Below are 14,341 nucleotides of genomic sequence, written 5' to 3'. Positions count from 1 at the left end.
TGCATATTATAAATTGAGATTTGTGTGATTTTATTTCTTCGAAGTTCAAATGCAATTAAAAAGATGGTCAAGATGAAAAGCTGACCGTAGTTTATCATTAAAAAATAGTTTAAAGAAAGAATCAATATTTTTTTCTGGTAAAGTCTCGTGTATTAAAGCCCAGATCAGATAACAAGTCAATTCTGTTATCAATCAATTTTGATTAAAAAACACTGCATCCAACTCTCTTGATTTAATAACGCTAAATCTTCGCCAAAATTATTGAATTAAAATTATAATCACAACCAGTCAAAAGAAAATAACGAGTCTTCGCTGGCAGAAAAAAATTACGAGTCAAATGATTGAACTAAAATTACAATCACAACTCACAATTAATAAAAAAATTATTAGGAGTCAGGTACTGTAAAGTGGAGACTAAATTAAAAAATATCTTATTTCCTTTTTCAACGTTTTTGGAAAGAAGACAATTGCTTTCAAGCTGTCACCGTTCTGTCTTGGGGTGGTTCCACTTCCATACCAGGTATCCAACCCATCAGATTGACACCAATAGAAGAAAATCAAAACCACGTTCCTTCCTTCACTTTACTCTTTTCTCTCTGCAGATTCCAAGGCCCGGTATCTTGATCACCAGGCCCTTATCAGCTATCGGTTACTATTTCCTCACCTTTGATAAAGCTTCAGCCTTGAAATTTTTTAGCTCTCTCCCACCATGAACGATCTTCTATCGGTAACGTATCATTCTTAAAGTTGTTTTCTTGTTCCGTCATTGTTGATTTGCGGAGTCTTCTTGTTTGTTGGGAGGTATTTGGATGTTCTTGTTCTGGTCCTGTACTGATCTAGCATTGGCTATAGCGGGGTATTTAATTTCTTGTTGGTTGCGCGGTGGGCAATCTCAATGTGAGTTTTAGTTCATCTTCTGCTCTAGTCTTTCCGCTTTCTTCCGGAGAAGAGGCTGGAAATACGCAGCTGTTGGCTAACTGTGATGGATTTCAAATACTTTTCCCAAGTCGATCTATCAATTCAGCGGTCGTTTCTAGTTAATCAGGCTTTAGAAATTGGAGTTTCATTACCTGGACTGAACTACCGATCCTGCCTAAATGTCATATTTTGATTTTGCATACGACTACCACATTCTAATATGCTCATCCGAAATAAAAGATTACATGGACAATGAAATTTGATCTGGGTTCTAGGTAATATTCTCCTGCTTAGCAACGTTGTAACATTTCAAGTTCAGAAAAGGAGGAAATTTGCAAACGTGGCCATGCAGAAGAACAAAACTCTCAGAAAGGAGGAAAAATTCATTTTTAGAATTGCTTTTTTGTCAAAGAGTTGCATTGGTTTCAAATCGCGGCCATGTAAGTCATGCTGCGAACGCATTCATAGGCATGTCTTTGCCTTTGGGTATGTCAGGAGATTGAGGAGAATGGAGAGGAAAGGAAGGAATTAAAATTAAAATTTTCATATTTTAATATTGGGATGTAAATCTAACCTTTTTTCTTACCTTCCTTCTCATTCATTTTCCTCTATTCAAACATACTATTGAGGGAAAAAAAAATGTTAGATTTACACATAGATTAAAGAAAATGTAATATTTGACAAAACCACACTTACAACTCCTTTAATTTTACTCAGATCTTGATTTAGTTCCAGAAATTTATTTTGGTATAATATATCCATCGCAGTTTTAAAAAAGGTTCAATCTCATCCTTTGCCTATCTATGTTAACTCCATTATCTGAGGTGTCCTTTATAGGCTGAATGATGACGCTCAAAGGTGAAAAACTGTTAGTCATTATGACGTAGTTCATGATAAAATTTTGGAACTAAATGGAAGGTCGAGTAATATTTGGTGCCTAAATTGGTGCTTTTGCTTGAATCATTTGTTTCAGTGTGAGGAATGTGAGTGTTTTATAGTTGACATTTTTTTGGTACGTAGAAAGTTCATCAGATAGGGAAACTGCACATTGATCTTTTATTTCCAATATCCTGTATTGAATGCAATGAGATTCATAGCTCAGTTTTGTAAACTGGATTATGGAGGAGGAAAAACTGAATACAGTTGCTCCACTAAATATTTGCTCCTCCTGATGGTTGGTCAGGTAACAATATTCATCCTTTGGATTGGAGTTGGGTAACTTCATGACGTTTGCCAAAGATGTGTTGGTTTGAAATGACTACAAAGTTCTTGAGGCAAAATGCTTCTTGGTGCTTTACATTTTACATTTTTGTTAGATAAATGCATGCTTCAATGATATGGCTTAGTGTAGTATTTTAGTTTTTTGGTGATTTACTCGGAGTTTAGGACATGCAGATAGCAGCTGCAATATGAACGGGCATCTCATATTCTAGTGCGGCCCTTCTCCAGTTCTGTGGCTTATATTTGAGTCATATATGCTGACGATCAGATCTATTTGTAGGATTCATTTGAGATCCCTCGCGAGCAAGGTAATGGTGGTGGAGATATTGAGCTAGGTGCGAATGCAATGAATTCAACAGATACGGGCTTGGATAACTTCTTCAAAAAGGTATTCATAAATTCGTTGAATATGTGTGTCTTTGCTTAGCATGACCTATTCCATAACCTCTTCTTAATTATTCTGATTCTTCTGTTTAATTAATTCGTCTTGTACATTTATTGATATAAACTTCATGTTTCACTGAAAAAATAAAAATAAAAATAAAATATGGTCAGTCATTTTGCATGTCTCAATTTGAATATTACTGTGAACTGGTTTCCAGGTTCAGGAGCTTGATAAGCAATATGCAAAGCTGGATAAGCTTCTAAAACAGCTCCAGGTATGGTTGTTCCACTTTCTTGCACTTGGCCACTGTTTGCTGTCTTCCATATCTATGAACATGTATTGAGTTGATTGTTCTTGCCTCCTGAGATTTCTAATATGTTTGTAATGATACTGGAATATGATGCATGGATAAATTGGCATTAAAGGCATGGTATTGATTTAAGTGTAATGTGCATCGTCTGGATGGACAAGTTTGTTCACCCATGGTCAATCAATCTGTATAAACGGCAGTGATAGGATGGGTCATAATCAACACTTGTGGAAGCCTAGAATTGCAATTTTCTAGAGTTTCTCTAATACTTTAATTCTTGCAACAAATGAACAAACTTGTCAGAACGAACAGTTTATTTGCATTTTACTTGGGCAAGAGGGGGGGGGGGGGAGCCAGACGACAGCATTTGGATTTTCTTTTTCTGTCTTCCAAAGCACTAGAAAAAAACTTGAGTGTTGCTTGGTAGTTTCACGACTAATTATTCTATTGCAGTTGCCTCTATATTCTGAACTAGACTAAACAAGTGCTCTGATAATTTTGGTGTTAAAACGTTTATGCAGGGTGCCCATGAGGAATCCAAAGCTGTAACCAAGGCTCCTTCCATGAAAAGTTAGTCCAACCTATTTTACACTGTTTAAATTTTGTGCGCTGCATTGCCTTGACACTTGAATGAATGAGTTGCTTTTTCGTATCAATGAATGAATGAGTTGCATTTTTGTCTGTTACGTTGCCTATATGCAGTTTTGTGTTTCCCAACACTACAAAATAGAAAACAAAGATTGGTGACGTTGTGTGATCAAATAAAAGTTCGTAGTATACTTATTAATTACTTATATATGCTCAGTAATTCTGCTTGATCCAATACCTCTCTGCAGCTATTAAGAAGAGAATGGAGAAAGACGTTGATGAGGTTAAGAAAATTGCCCATCATGTCAAGATAAAAATTGAAGAACTTGACAAAGAGGTGGGAAGTGAGATCTATACTCTCTATCTTTCTAGGCTATGTTTGATGCCTTGATTCTAGCTATGAACCCCGTTGCCTTATTTCTTAACTCATTATATATTGCAGAATTTGGCAAATAGGCAGAAGCCTGGGTGTGGAAAAGGATCAGGAGTTGACCGGTCAAGAACAGCAACAACCACGTGAGTATTTATCCAAATTTTTATTTTTCATTTTCATTGACTCATGCCTTAGAAGTAAAGTTGATTTGGACAGTGCACTGACCTCTCATGATTCTTCAACTATTCATCGCACGAGTTCCTCCACTGCTTGGACACACACTCTAGAGACTGAAAATTTTACTTAAAATCATCATTACAAGACATTATTGGAAATCTGTTTAAGGCAACCATTTTAGGATTTTGCATGATGTTTGTTTAACAATATGAATTATATATCTGAATATAGTTATAGATGGTAAGAAACTAAAGAATGTTTAGAAAGAGTAAATCTAGAGTAAGGAAAGACACTGTCATCTCAATTTAAATGCAAATTTTCAATCAAGCATTTGCATATTGATGCTTTAGTTGTATAATCTATTAGTATGGCTGTATGAGACTTTTAAAGAGGTTTGAAACCGTACACAAAAGAAAAGAGTATGTTATAAATTAACCTTTTTGCTGTAAATCTTACCAGCGACCGTCTGACTGCTTTTCCATGTCAAAGAGGAGGCCATGGTTTTTGAATTATTGAAATAATGCATAGGACACAATCTGTTGCTATCCCGATTAATGAACCAGAAACCAGATTAAATGATATGACGATTATGGCAACCTGAAAGGAAGTCAAAACCAAGGATTTTCTTTCACAACTATTTAGTCTATTACGCTTCTGAGTTCATTGCTTAATTGTCTCTCATAAGTGTCATCTGTACCTGACTTCTTGGATTGCATTGTATTGCAGTGCCTTGAGAAAGAAGCTGAAGGACAAGATGGCTGAATTTCAGGTAGATTGATCTTAATGTGTTTTGTGAGATTTATTTTAAATGAAAACAAGTTCTGTTCTATAATCTAGCTTTTTTCAAAAATCTTTGCAGGTCCTGCGGGAAGCCATCCACCGAGAATATCGTGAGGTTGTTGAGAGACGGGTCTTTACAGGTTTGAATTTCTACTTGTTGCTTGTTGATTTTAACCATCTGCAATTTGATGCGCACAAGTTTCCTTGATATAGTTTTTTGTTTTGGTCCTGTAATTGTCAGTAACTGGCACGAGAGCTGATGAGGAGGTATTTTTTATATTTCAAGTTTTATCTTTACTTGAAGAAAATGTCTTTTTGAAGTTATTCTTATAATTATTAAACGGTGTGCAGACAATTGATAGATTAATCGAGACAGGAGACAGTGAGCAAATTTTCCAGAAGGCTATTCAGGAACAAGGAAGAGGCCAGGTTTGTCCCCTATCCTACGTGTGGCTTTTACAATTGGAAGAATTGCAATAAGGTCCCACGAAAGAAAAATAATTATTAAAAAGTTCCAATAACAGCCTAAGCACGAGTTTCAGAGTAGGAAATGACAATTTTTATGACTTGTTTTGTAATTATTTTCTTTTCTTGGGACCTCATTGTAATTCTTCTTTTACAATTACTCCCTCCTCGAGTCCCTATTAAAAATCTCTAAATCTTATCAGTTTGAATGTTAACATTCCATTCTACACTCCCCCCCCCCCCTCCGTATTAGAGTCTTGGGGCTGGATGAGATATGTTGTTGCTATTCGTTGGGAAGCAATAACTAATGTTCTGAGATTTAAGTATTTTCTCCTTGTTTCATACATTTTAGTTATCTTTGTAGATAGTAGACACCCTGGCTGAAATTCAAGAACGGCATGAAGCAGTGAGAGATGTTGAGAGGAAACTTCTTGAATTACAGCAGGTAAGATCAGTCCATTTTGATTGATCAAATTAGTATACTAATAGATTAGTCTGTTTATTTGCAGTACAGATGAACTTAGTTTGAAGCACTGCATGCATATGTACCTTATTTATTTATTTATTTTTACACTCTGTTTTAGTATATAAAGCTTTTATATTATCAAGACTCAAAAGAGCCGCAAAATATATCAAAGGCTGCATAACTCTTTCAAGACACAAGGCAGATATGTAATTGAAGGATAATTTTGGGGGAAAAGCAGGCAAAAAATAAAAAAGGAAGTATACTTAGATTTATCATGGCAAACTCATACAAAGATAAGAGACATGAAATCTGGACAATGATGTGGAAAGATTCCATGATGTGCAGATATTCATGGACATAGCAGTGCTAGTGGATGCACAGGGGGATATGCTGGACAACATAGAATCACAGGTATTTTGAGCACTCTCTTGGATACAAAGCAGCCATTAAATATAATTTTAACCAGGAAAAGAAATCACATGAAGTGCTTATGTTGACACTATATTGCTGTATTACTCCATTTAGGTCTCAACTGCAGTAGACCACGTACAGCAGGGCAATACTGCCCTCCAGAAAGCGAAAAGCCTTCAGAAGAATTCCAGAAAATGGATGTGCATGGCAATCATTATACTCCTTATTGTAGTCATAATCATTGTTGTTGCTGTCATCAAACCGTGGGTCAAGAAGGGTGCTTAGTTACTCGTACGTAATGTAAATAGTTCTTCGCGCTTGTGTTGCCACAAGCTGATTTTTTATTGATTATTCTTATTTTTGCGTGTTTCGAACTGCTCTTGTTCTTTTCTGGTTCATGGATGTTGGCCAAGCATGTAAAACAAAATTGAGTTGTACAATGTCGGAGACAAAACGAATGAATTCATTGATTCATTAACATTTGGTTCACGCTATATTATTCCTCTTCTTGCGTGTTTGATTTTCCTGAATTTCTATTATAAGTTTTACATACACAAAGCAAACCCATCAAAGTCATTCTTGTTTACAGCAATGGGAATTTGATAGAACTGCGTCGAAGCCATAGTTCATACATGACCATGTAGAAAGCATCAAAATCGACGGGAGATGAATGCCATTTGAAGTGTTTCCTCACCTTCAACACATTGCTGTGTAGCTTCTGGTACTCCTCAGGACTGATACCTTTGAGCACCTTCTTCAGCAAAGGAATATCAATGGCGTTCACTACCACAGAGAAGCTGTTCCAGTTAAGCACATCGGCAAATGGGAGGTCGTAGTAGTCAGCAACAACCACAGGAACACAACCATAATATAATGAATCTCCAATACGAGCTGTGTTCACTTCATAGCCTTTGGCGTGCAGGCAGAACTTGCTTCCTAATAATTCATCAGCATAAGGCGTTCTTAGTCGACCAGCGTGAGCAAATATTTCAGAGTCGTTTCCCCATGTTTTCACCAGTTGTTTACGTTCACGGGAATTCATTCCTCCCGCAAAGAAGGCCAGCTTTTTCCTGACATTTTTAACGACCAACAAATCAAATTAAGCAAGTCATAGTAGTTTCAACTTCCAATTCTGATTAGTCTGTCCACTATTCAACGGAATTTGTTCTGCAAAATCATATCCCTTCCCCAACAGATCATACTCTCATCAAAATAATCCATAAAAAGTCCCTCTTTAACATTGCTGCCAACTTAGCTGTCTTTGGCAGAAGATAGATCTATTTACCTGAAAAACACTCTTTCCTAAACAATGACACAACCAAGAGGGTTGAAGGCATACCTATCTGAGGAAGCAAGGTTGGGAGGATTTCCTTGTCGAGGCCAAATTTGTGGGAGACAGGCGTCCTTATGAGCAACATAGCCAGTTAAGAAATAACTAGAAGAACAAACAACTTGGATAGCATTAAACTTCACTTGGGGAGCTTTTTCCATGGCGGATCTTCCCACAGAATGACAAGCAACGTAAAAGTGATCGGCGCCACCCGATCGGTTCCAGTAGGGATACTTGTGAGTGATTTCCCGAATATAGTCTCTGACGAAGCCTTGGATTCCTCCGACGCCGACTCTGCGATCATGCCTCAAACTCGCAATGGAGAAAGGCATGAAGAATAGATCTGCGTTTGTTGGATCGTCAGTGAGGAATTGGCTTTTCATGAGAGCCTTCTTGAAGTAGCTTTCACTGGCGTAGTTGCCGCCGGGCTCTTCATCGGCCGGCAACAGCACATTGGCGAAAGGATCGTCCTTGCCGTGAGGATACACGTATACCTTTAATCTTCTTTTCATTTCTTTGTATTCTTCCATAAAGATGTCTCTTTCATGGTACACGTCTTTCTTCTTCTCACTTTCGTCTCTCTCAGTACCTTTCCATAACAGGCAATCCATATTAATACAAAGTTTAATTTCATTCAACTGCGTTATTCAGAAATATATCCAAATATATTTATTGAAATGTATAATTAATCATCTCTAGAATAAAACAAATAAAGATATGAGTGGAAATTACACACGTCGTTCACTTTTTTAAAAAATAAAATAAAATAGACATATAGTAGTTTAAAATTCAAAATGATTTAACTTTGCAATGAAATCACCCATCAAACCATGGTCAATTACAATGTACATTCAGGCGCTGGGTACATTAATTATGGTCCAAAACAGAGAACAGGGAGAGTATTATCCCATGGCTCTGGTGTCCCAGCTTCCCTGCGAAACAAGCAAGCAAAAGTTGACACGACCTAAGAATTTCTACTTTGTTTGCATATGAGATACTATCTGACTCTTAATATAAAAACTAGTTTATTAATTTGATTAGATTAAAAAAAATTAGTTAAGTTAATTATTTGTGATAAATATATGTTGTCTTCCTTAAAATATCCTTGTTAATCAAGTGTCATTCAATAAAACATTTAATATGTGCAATTAATACGAGAATTACCTTAAAAAATGAATAAATATGAAAAATAAAGTATTTAGAATCAAATTAAAAGTCAAACAAACTATTATATTATATTAAAAAGAGGAGGTAGTATTAATTTTACGTTCATTGCTGGTCAAAAAAAAATTTTACGTTCATTTATAGAATTGTATATGAAAGCTCTGCATTTCTCTTGACTGGTTGGTAGAATTTTCAAACTAAATCGAAAATTTAATTGAAAAATATTAAAAATTTTGATCCTATCAAAAGACTCTGTCTTTCTCTCTCTCTCCATGATGCCGAACAAAGAGAAGAAAACAGAACAAGCTAAGTAAGAGTTTTTATATGTATTTTGTTCGTTTATGACACAAAATCGTCTGTTTTTGGTAATAAATTGTGTCCGGAATCATTCGAACAAATTAAAGCTTTGCAAAAAGGATGCACGACATCATTCAGAAGTCTGAAACATCTGGACTCCAACCTTTGCATATTGCACAGCTCTGACGATCATGATATACATCGATAACCTTAGAAAGAAAAAATTTCACACTGAAAAAAACGGATGAGAACGACATGGATCCCGATTTGTTTGCCCAGAAGCAATAATTACTAAATGAAAGCCTAGCTAATTCATGTTGAAAACGTAGCGACTCTCAGAAACGAACACGAAGGTACGTGATTGGAAGGGAGGCAAAAGAATGATAATAATAATATATACTCACCAATTGAGGAAGGCCGTTGACTTTTTAAAGCTGCACCGACAGCCTCTTGGGAAGCAACAGATTTTAAGGACTGAGAAGCATTTGTGGGTAAGTTTTGGATGGAACGAACGGTCGTCGGAGAATGATTAGGGAGAATCTCATCGGACGGAGGCGATTCCAAGAATAAATCAGACGGGGTTGAGCGGAGGAGAGGGATGAAGAAGTTGGTGGTTGAGTACAAGTAGAAGAGAACGAAATAGGAAGACAAAAGAGCCAGCCATATGGGTTTCAGCTTCAAGCATAAGCCCTTCTGTGAGCCTGGCCCTAAAAGACGCCTCTGAGAGTAGGAAGAAAGACGATCCATGGCACCAGAGAAGACGAGACAGAATCTTTGTAAAACCGTGGTAAAATTAATAACAACGACCGAGCACAAGTGCACAACACAGACGTTGTCTTGCTGGCTGGCTGGCTGACTTTGACTAGACTTCATAGACAATCAATCCAAAGGGTTAGAGGCTGCCTCATGTTTTGGGCCTAGCAACCATTTAAAGCCCATTACCATGATAAACATAAACATGAACGTGGCGTGGCGTCCATAACATGGAAGCCTTGTCCCTTTTAGAGAGTAGCGGTCCGAGGCTGTGTATTCCAATAAGCAAGCAAATTAAAATCAGGTTAGGACCAACGGACACTGAGTCTAGTAGTAGAAGAGATTAGTCTTTCATAATATGACGAACCCATATTTGAATTCCTGTTGGGAGAGGTGCTCACATTTAGTACTCGACAGTACTTCGAATAGGATTGCCTCTAATAGAAGGATACCTATGCTTTAACAAAATAAAAAATAAAAAGATAAAATCAGATTAGGTCCACCAGATCAGAAACCGAGACCGATCAGAGCACCAAACCCCGCACGCCTCTCTCCATCTCCCAGAAGTTGGTGCTTTAGAATGTTTGGTAATTGGCTAGGTTTGATAAATACGATCACGTGCGGCCCTGCAACAGACCACCTTTCACGCTACAAAACTAACCTACCCACCCCAACTTCTGTGGCCTTCCTCTCATTTCCAACTTTCTTGCTGTTTTCTGCTGATCGAGCTCTCTCCTTGTCTCCCTGGTATGTATCTCTATTCCATCAATGTTAACTACTTATGTTTGATCTTTAAGACGTTTCTGTTTACGCAAATTGTAAACCTAGTATTAGATGCCTTGTTTGTTTTTCAGTAGGTCTCGTTTACAAGAGATTGCTTTCACGCTACTTGTGAGACTGATCAGTGATGGGAGACTTTCACGAAGATATATATATATATATATATATATATATATATAGATAGATAGATGTGAATATTTTCACTTTCTAGTTCGACTTCAACCGTGAGAATTTGCCTCTCTGTGCATGTGCGTGGCTTTCATGCTATTACATATAGTTAACGTTCAAGTAAGATATTGTTAATTAGATATTTCTGTTATATAATACTCCTCCGGTCTTAATTATAAGACCCAATTGACTTATTTGAAGAGATTAAGGAAGTAAGTTAAGTTGGTTATTTATAATAAATAAGTGTTGTTATTCCTAAAATATCTTTGCTAATCAAGTATATTGGCTAAAACTATCATTATTAGAAGAATTATCTTGGAAAAAATGTATAAATATAAGAGAAAAAATGGATTGGGTCTTATAATTAGGACCAAATAAAAAGTCAAATTGGGTCTTATAATAAGGACCGGAGGAGTAGATAGATATGTCGGTATGAGTTTTTTAGACTCTTTCCGTACGCCTTTTGAAAACAAAATATTTGTGTGTGTATTTATACATTGCTTTAAAACTTCAAATTATGGTGTGTAGTCCGGTCAAAAAAAAAAAAAAAAAATATGGTGTGTAGTCAATATTATCGTTCTTCTTCTTCTTCTTCTTCTTCTCTGCTCTCCTCTCCCCTCTTTTATAAGCTCCGATTGACAGCTTCGCATGAATTAAAGATGTTGATGACATCATATAAAAGAAAAAGATATGTTACTTATACTACCTCCTCCTCTAATTCGGCCTGTTCTTAATATAAGACCCAATTAATTGATTTTAAAAAACTAAAAAAGTAGTTATTAAATTGTTTAATTATAACATATATCACATGATCTTTGTTAAATACTTATCTATATCATTAGATTATATGTTAATTTATAAGTGAGATAAATTAATTTGAAAAATAATAATAAATATAAATACTTAAAAGTAACTTAGTAACTTCATTAATTTCTTTAAATTAGCTAGTTCAGTCTTACATTAAGACACGAAGATAGTAATTCAAATGCTCCATTTTTCACAGCCAATTAATGTCACCTCAAACATCATCATTCAACAACAACAACACACACAAAAGGGGAAAAGCAATGGTCAATATATGACAACACGAGATTTCTACGAAGATGTTTACTATGTTTAGAAAGGCTAGTGCGCAATATCGATGCGATGTCCATGTTATTAAACACTTGTATACTAGATATATAATACGACATTACATGATGATTCAAATTATATATGTGCAGTCTTAAAATATCATCGACTTTTGTCAGTTTCTTTTATATTTAATATTTGTATTTTGGATATAAAAATTAAAAAAATTTCATACACACACTGACACACACAAATTAAATGCGCGCGCGCCATAAATATTCACATTCACATTCACATGCAGTGGTAGAATAGCTACGTACTGATTGGGAACAATGAGTTATGCACTCGGCGAAAAGCCTCTGATCTGGGGGCGGTTGTTTACATTGCATACATTGTTGTCTGATAAAACATGTTCATAGGACCAGAACTTTCGAATTAAATGCATGTAGTTCATAACTCATAACTGTTTATAATCATAAACTCATCTTCTCCGATGGGATTAATCAACATATCTGGGTTACTAACCATCCTTGGAGGATCCCATTTTTTCCGTTTGGTTCTAGAATCAACAAAGTCGATGAAGAATCATTATATGTGTCATGATTTATTCGAGATAGAAATTAATTAATCGAATGGTTAGCCGTCGTATATATATGTATGGCTTTTGTATATCATGGCTGTTGATCGAAGACACTGATCATAGATCACCACACACGTACGCCCACACAGAAAAGCAAGGAAATTAAAATCTACTGGCGCCAGTATAGCAATATTTAGAATGCTAATCAAATATGTCGAATGTACTTTCACAATACAAGAAAGGAAGCAAACCTAACACAATGTTTACAGCTTTTAAGAGACTGTAGGATACAATGATATCCATATGGTATACTTGAAGGTTCGTGCACAAATAGTCTTACACAAATTCGACTGCCCAGATTGACTGGTTCACTATATAAGGAACAGGACCCTTATCCAAACACAATAACAAAAGCAAATCACAGTTGCTGAACAAATTAATTTAGCATACTAGGTAGCTATAACATATACATATTACCCGCATAATCTTTGCAGGTTCACAAGTAGAGAGCGAGTGATGATGATTACTTGAAGGAGCAACCATACTGTTGATCGCCTCCGAAACTCTGGAATTCAGCTTCCCAGAAGGAAAGATCGAAAAATTGCTGGGAAGAAGAAGCCATTGGATGTGGCGGCGGGGCCGGAAATACTTGGTGGTCGACGACAGCCTGCGTCGTCTGTTGATTCCCAAGTACTTCGTTGTCGTTGATCAAAGATTCCAGAAAAGAAGATAGGGCATCTTCCTCCCCCGTAATCTTCCCAACTTCTCCTTCAACCTCAACCCCACTCTCGAGCCTCACCACTTTGCCGCTACTTCTCCCCCAGTTATTCCCAACAGTGATAGAACTGTTGTTTTGGATAGCGTTTGTCTGATCTTGCCGGCTGCAGCCACCAATCTCTCTTGCGCAAGCGGAGACATTATTAATTTCTGGGACTGATGATTGAGGATTATTGGATGTGCTTGTATTGGATTCATGATAGGCTTGCTGAGATTTGGAATTACTGGCGAGTGTGAGTAAGGGCTTGTGAGTCCTAGGGTCTATTCCCTGACTTATGAGCTTCTTGCTGAGATGGGTATTCCAGTAGTTCTTGATCTCGTTATCGGTCCTTCCAGGTATCCTCCCAGCTATCAGAGACCACCTGTGTGAATCATAAACAGAAAGATATGAAGAAGACGATACAGTAAAAACCCTAAAAACGAAGAAATCAATAGATGAAGAAGTTGTGCTTGGTCGATCGCAAGTGTAGCTATTAATCACCTGTTGCCCAGCAAGCGGTGAAGGCGAAGGATGAGATCTTCCTCGTCCGGAGCAATATGGCCTCTCTTGACGGAGGGACGAAGATAGTTCATCCATCGGAGACGGCAGCTCTTGCCGCAGCGTTGCAGCCCCGCCCTCTTGGGAAGCGTGCGCCACCGTCCTTCACCTTCCTTCTTCACGAAATTGGCCAAAACCTCATCTTCCTCCGGCGTCCATGGTCCTCTCTTTATCCCTACCTTGCTACAACATGGCGTGATCTGCCCTTTTACCCTTGGACTCCTCATTTCTCCTCCGACTCTCCTTCTCTCTCTCTCTCTCTCCCTCTCTGCGCTTATATATGTCGGGATGCAGGGGATTGCTTGTTAATTATATATCTGTATCTAGATCGATGACAAGTGAACCGCAATAGGGAAGCTAGAGATATATGGCTAGGGTTCCATGGTGGCAGACAATGCAAGTATTATAAAGGGAGACGTAACCTGAAAAAGAGACGAGGTTGGCGAAGGCACAAAATAAAATTGAAAACCTGATATGGAAAAGCGGCGTTTGTATTTGAATTTTGACCCATTTACACACTAGACCGATATATATAATATATATATATCTATAAAAGAACAAAATGTGGGTAGTAGTGACTTTTAGATAAAGAAATTCTTCTGTTATCTTCCCGGTGGGCTAATAGGGCGGTTCTAACAGGGACCTAGCGTGTAGTGACCCCACTTTATCAATGGAGAGAGAAAGAAGTGGATAAATGTATTTTGGATCAAAATTTCTTCTTTTTAATTATTACTGGATCTCGTTGATTGATGCTTTTCATACATTTTATATCCTTGTGAGATTGTTTTT

General features: G+C 37.0%; 3 protein-coding genes across 3 annotated transcripts; 1 reads left to right on the top strand and 2 right to left on the bottom strand.

The window, feature by feature from the left end:
* The first annotated feature begins 592 nt into the window (after positions 1–592).
* LOC114753270 (syntaxin-132) lies at positions 593–6,588 on the top strand. Its single transcript, XM_028941942.1, has 13 exons — positions 593–727; positions 2,420–2,527; positions 2,742–2,798; positions 3,356–3,404; positions 3,671–3,759; positions 3,865–3,938; positions 4,699–4,741; positions 4,832–4,892; positions 4,994–5,019; positions 5,104–5,181; positions 5,582–5,662; positions 6,029–6,094; positions 6,209–6,588. Exons 1-13 carry the CDS (start codon positions 710–712, stop codon positions 6,377–6,379), a joined length of 921 nt encoding a protein of 306 aa, XP_028797775.1. The 5' UTR covers positions 593–709; the 3' UTR covers positions 6,380–6,588.
* Positions 6,542–9,680, bottom strand: LOC114753267 (probable glycosyltransferase At5g03795). The gene is made up of 3 exons (XM_028941938.1): positions 9,290–9,680; positions 7,434–8,013; positions 6,542–7,164 (listed from the first exon to the last, which is right to left on the bottom strand). The coding sequence occupies exons 1-3, from the start codon at positions 9,630–9,632 to the stop codon at positions 6,678–6,680; spliced, it is 1,410 nt and encodes a 469-aa protein (XP_028797771.1). The 5' UTR covers positions 9,633–9,680; the 3' UTR covers positions 6,542–6,677.
* A 2,749-nt stretch (positions 9,681–12,429) lies between these two features.
* Positions 12,430–14,048, bottom strand: LOC114753271 (transcription repressor MYB5). The gene is made up of 2 exons (XM_028941943.1): positions 13,496–14,048; positions 12,430–13,376 (listed from the first exon to the last, which is right to left on the bottom strand). The coding sequence occupies exons 1-2, from the start codon at positions 13,777–13,779 to the stop codon at positions 12,761–12,763; spliced, it is 900 nt and encodes a 299-aa protein (XP_028797776.1). The 5' UTR covers positions 13,780–14,048; the 3' UTR covers positions 12,430–12,760.
* Between the last annotated feature and the right edge of the window lie 293 nt (positions 14,049–14,341).

The sequence above is a fragment of the Neltuma alba genome, unplaced genomic scaffold, assembly GCF_004799145.2.
Source record: "Neltuma alba isolate B1F8T4 unplaced genomic scaffold, ASM479914v2 tig00007826_pilon, whole genome shotgun sequence".
In the NCBI taxonomy this organism is placed as follows: Eukaryota; Viridiplantae; Streptophyta; class Magnoliopsida; order Fabales; family Fabaceae; genus Neltuma; species Neltuma alba.
Note: the sequence above shows the minus strand (reverse complement) of the source record. Positions and strands in the feature narration are given on the sequence as shown.

What these genes read in the sequence shown, in the direction of transcription:
- LOC114753270 (XM_028941942.1), top strand. An exon ending in TTGAAGAACTTGACAAAGAG is followed by an intron (nt 3,760 to 3,864) that starts GTGGGAAGTGAG and finishes TATATATTGCAG; the next exon opens with AATTTGGCAAATAGGCAGAA. An exon ending in GCACGAGAGCTGATGAGGAG is followed by an intron (nt 5,020 to 5,103) that starts GTATTTTTTATA and finishes AACGGTGTGCAG; the next exon opens with ACAATTGATAGATTAATCGA.
- LOC114753267 (XM_028941938.1), bottom strand. Translation starts at nt 9,632, where the DNA reads ATGGATCGTCTTTCTTCCTACTCTCAGAGGCGTCTTTTAGGGCCAGGC. An exon ending in TCAACGGCCTTCCTCAATTG is followed by an intron (nt 8,014 to 9,289) that starts GTGAGTATATAT and finishes TGTTATGGAAAG; the next exon opens with GTACTGAGAGAGACGAAAGT. An exon ending in AACCTTGCTTCCTCAGATAG is followed by an intron (nt 7,165 to 7,433) that starts GTATGCCTTCAA and finishes TAAAAATGTCAG; the next exon opens with GAAAAAGCTGGCCTTCTTTG.
- LOC114753271 (XM_028941943.1), bottom strand. Translation starts at nt 13,779, where the DNA reads ATGAGGAGTCCAAGGGTAAAAGGGCAGATCACGCCATGTTGTAGCAAG. An exon ending in CACCGCTTGCTGGGCAACAG is followed by an intron (nt 13,377 to 13,495) that starts GTGATTAATAGC and finishes TGATTCACACAG; the next exon opens with GTGGTCTCTGATAGCTGGGA.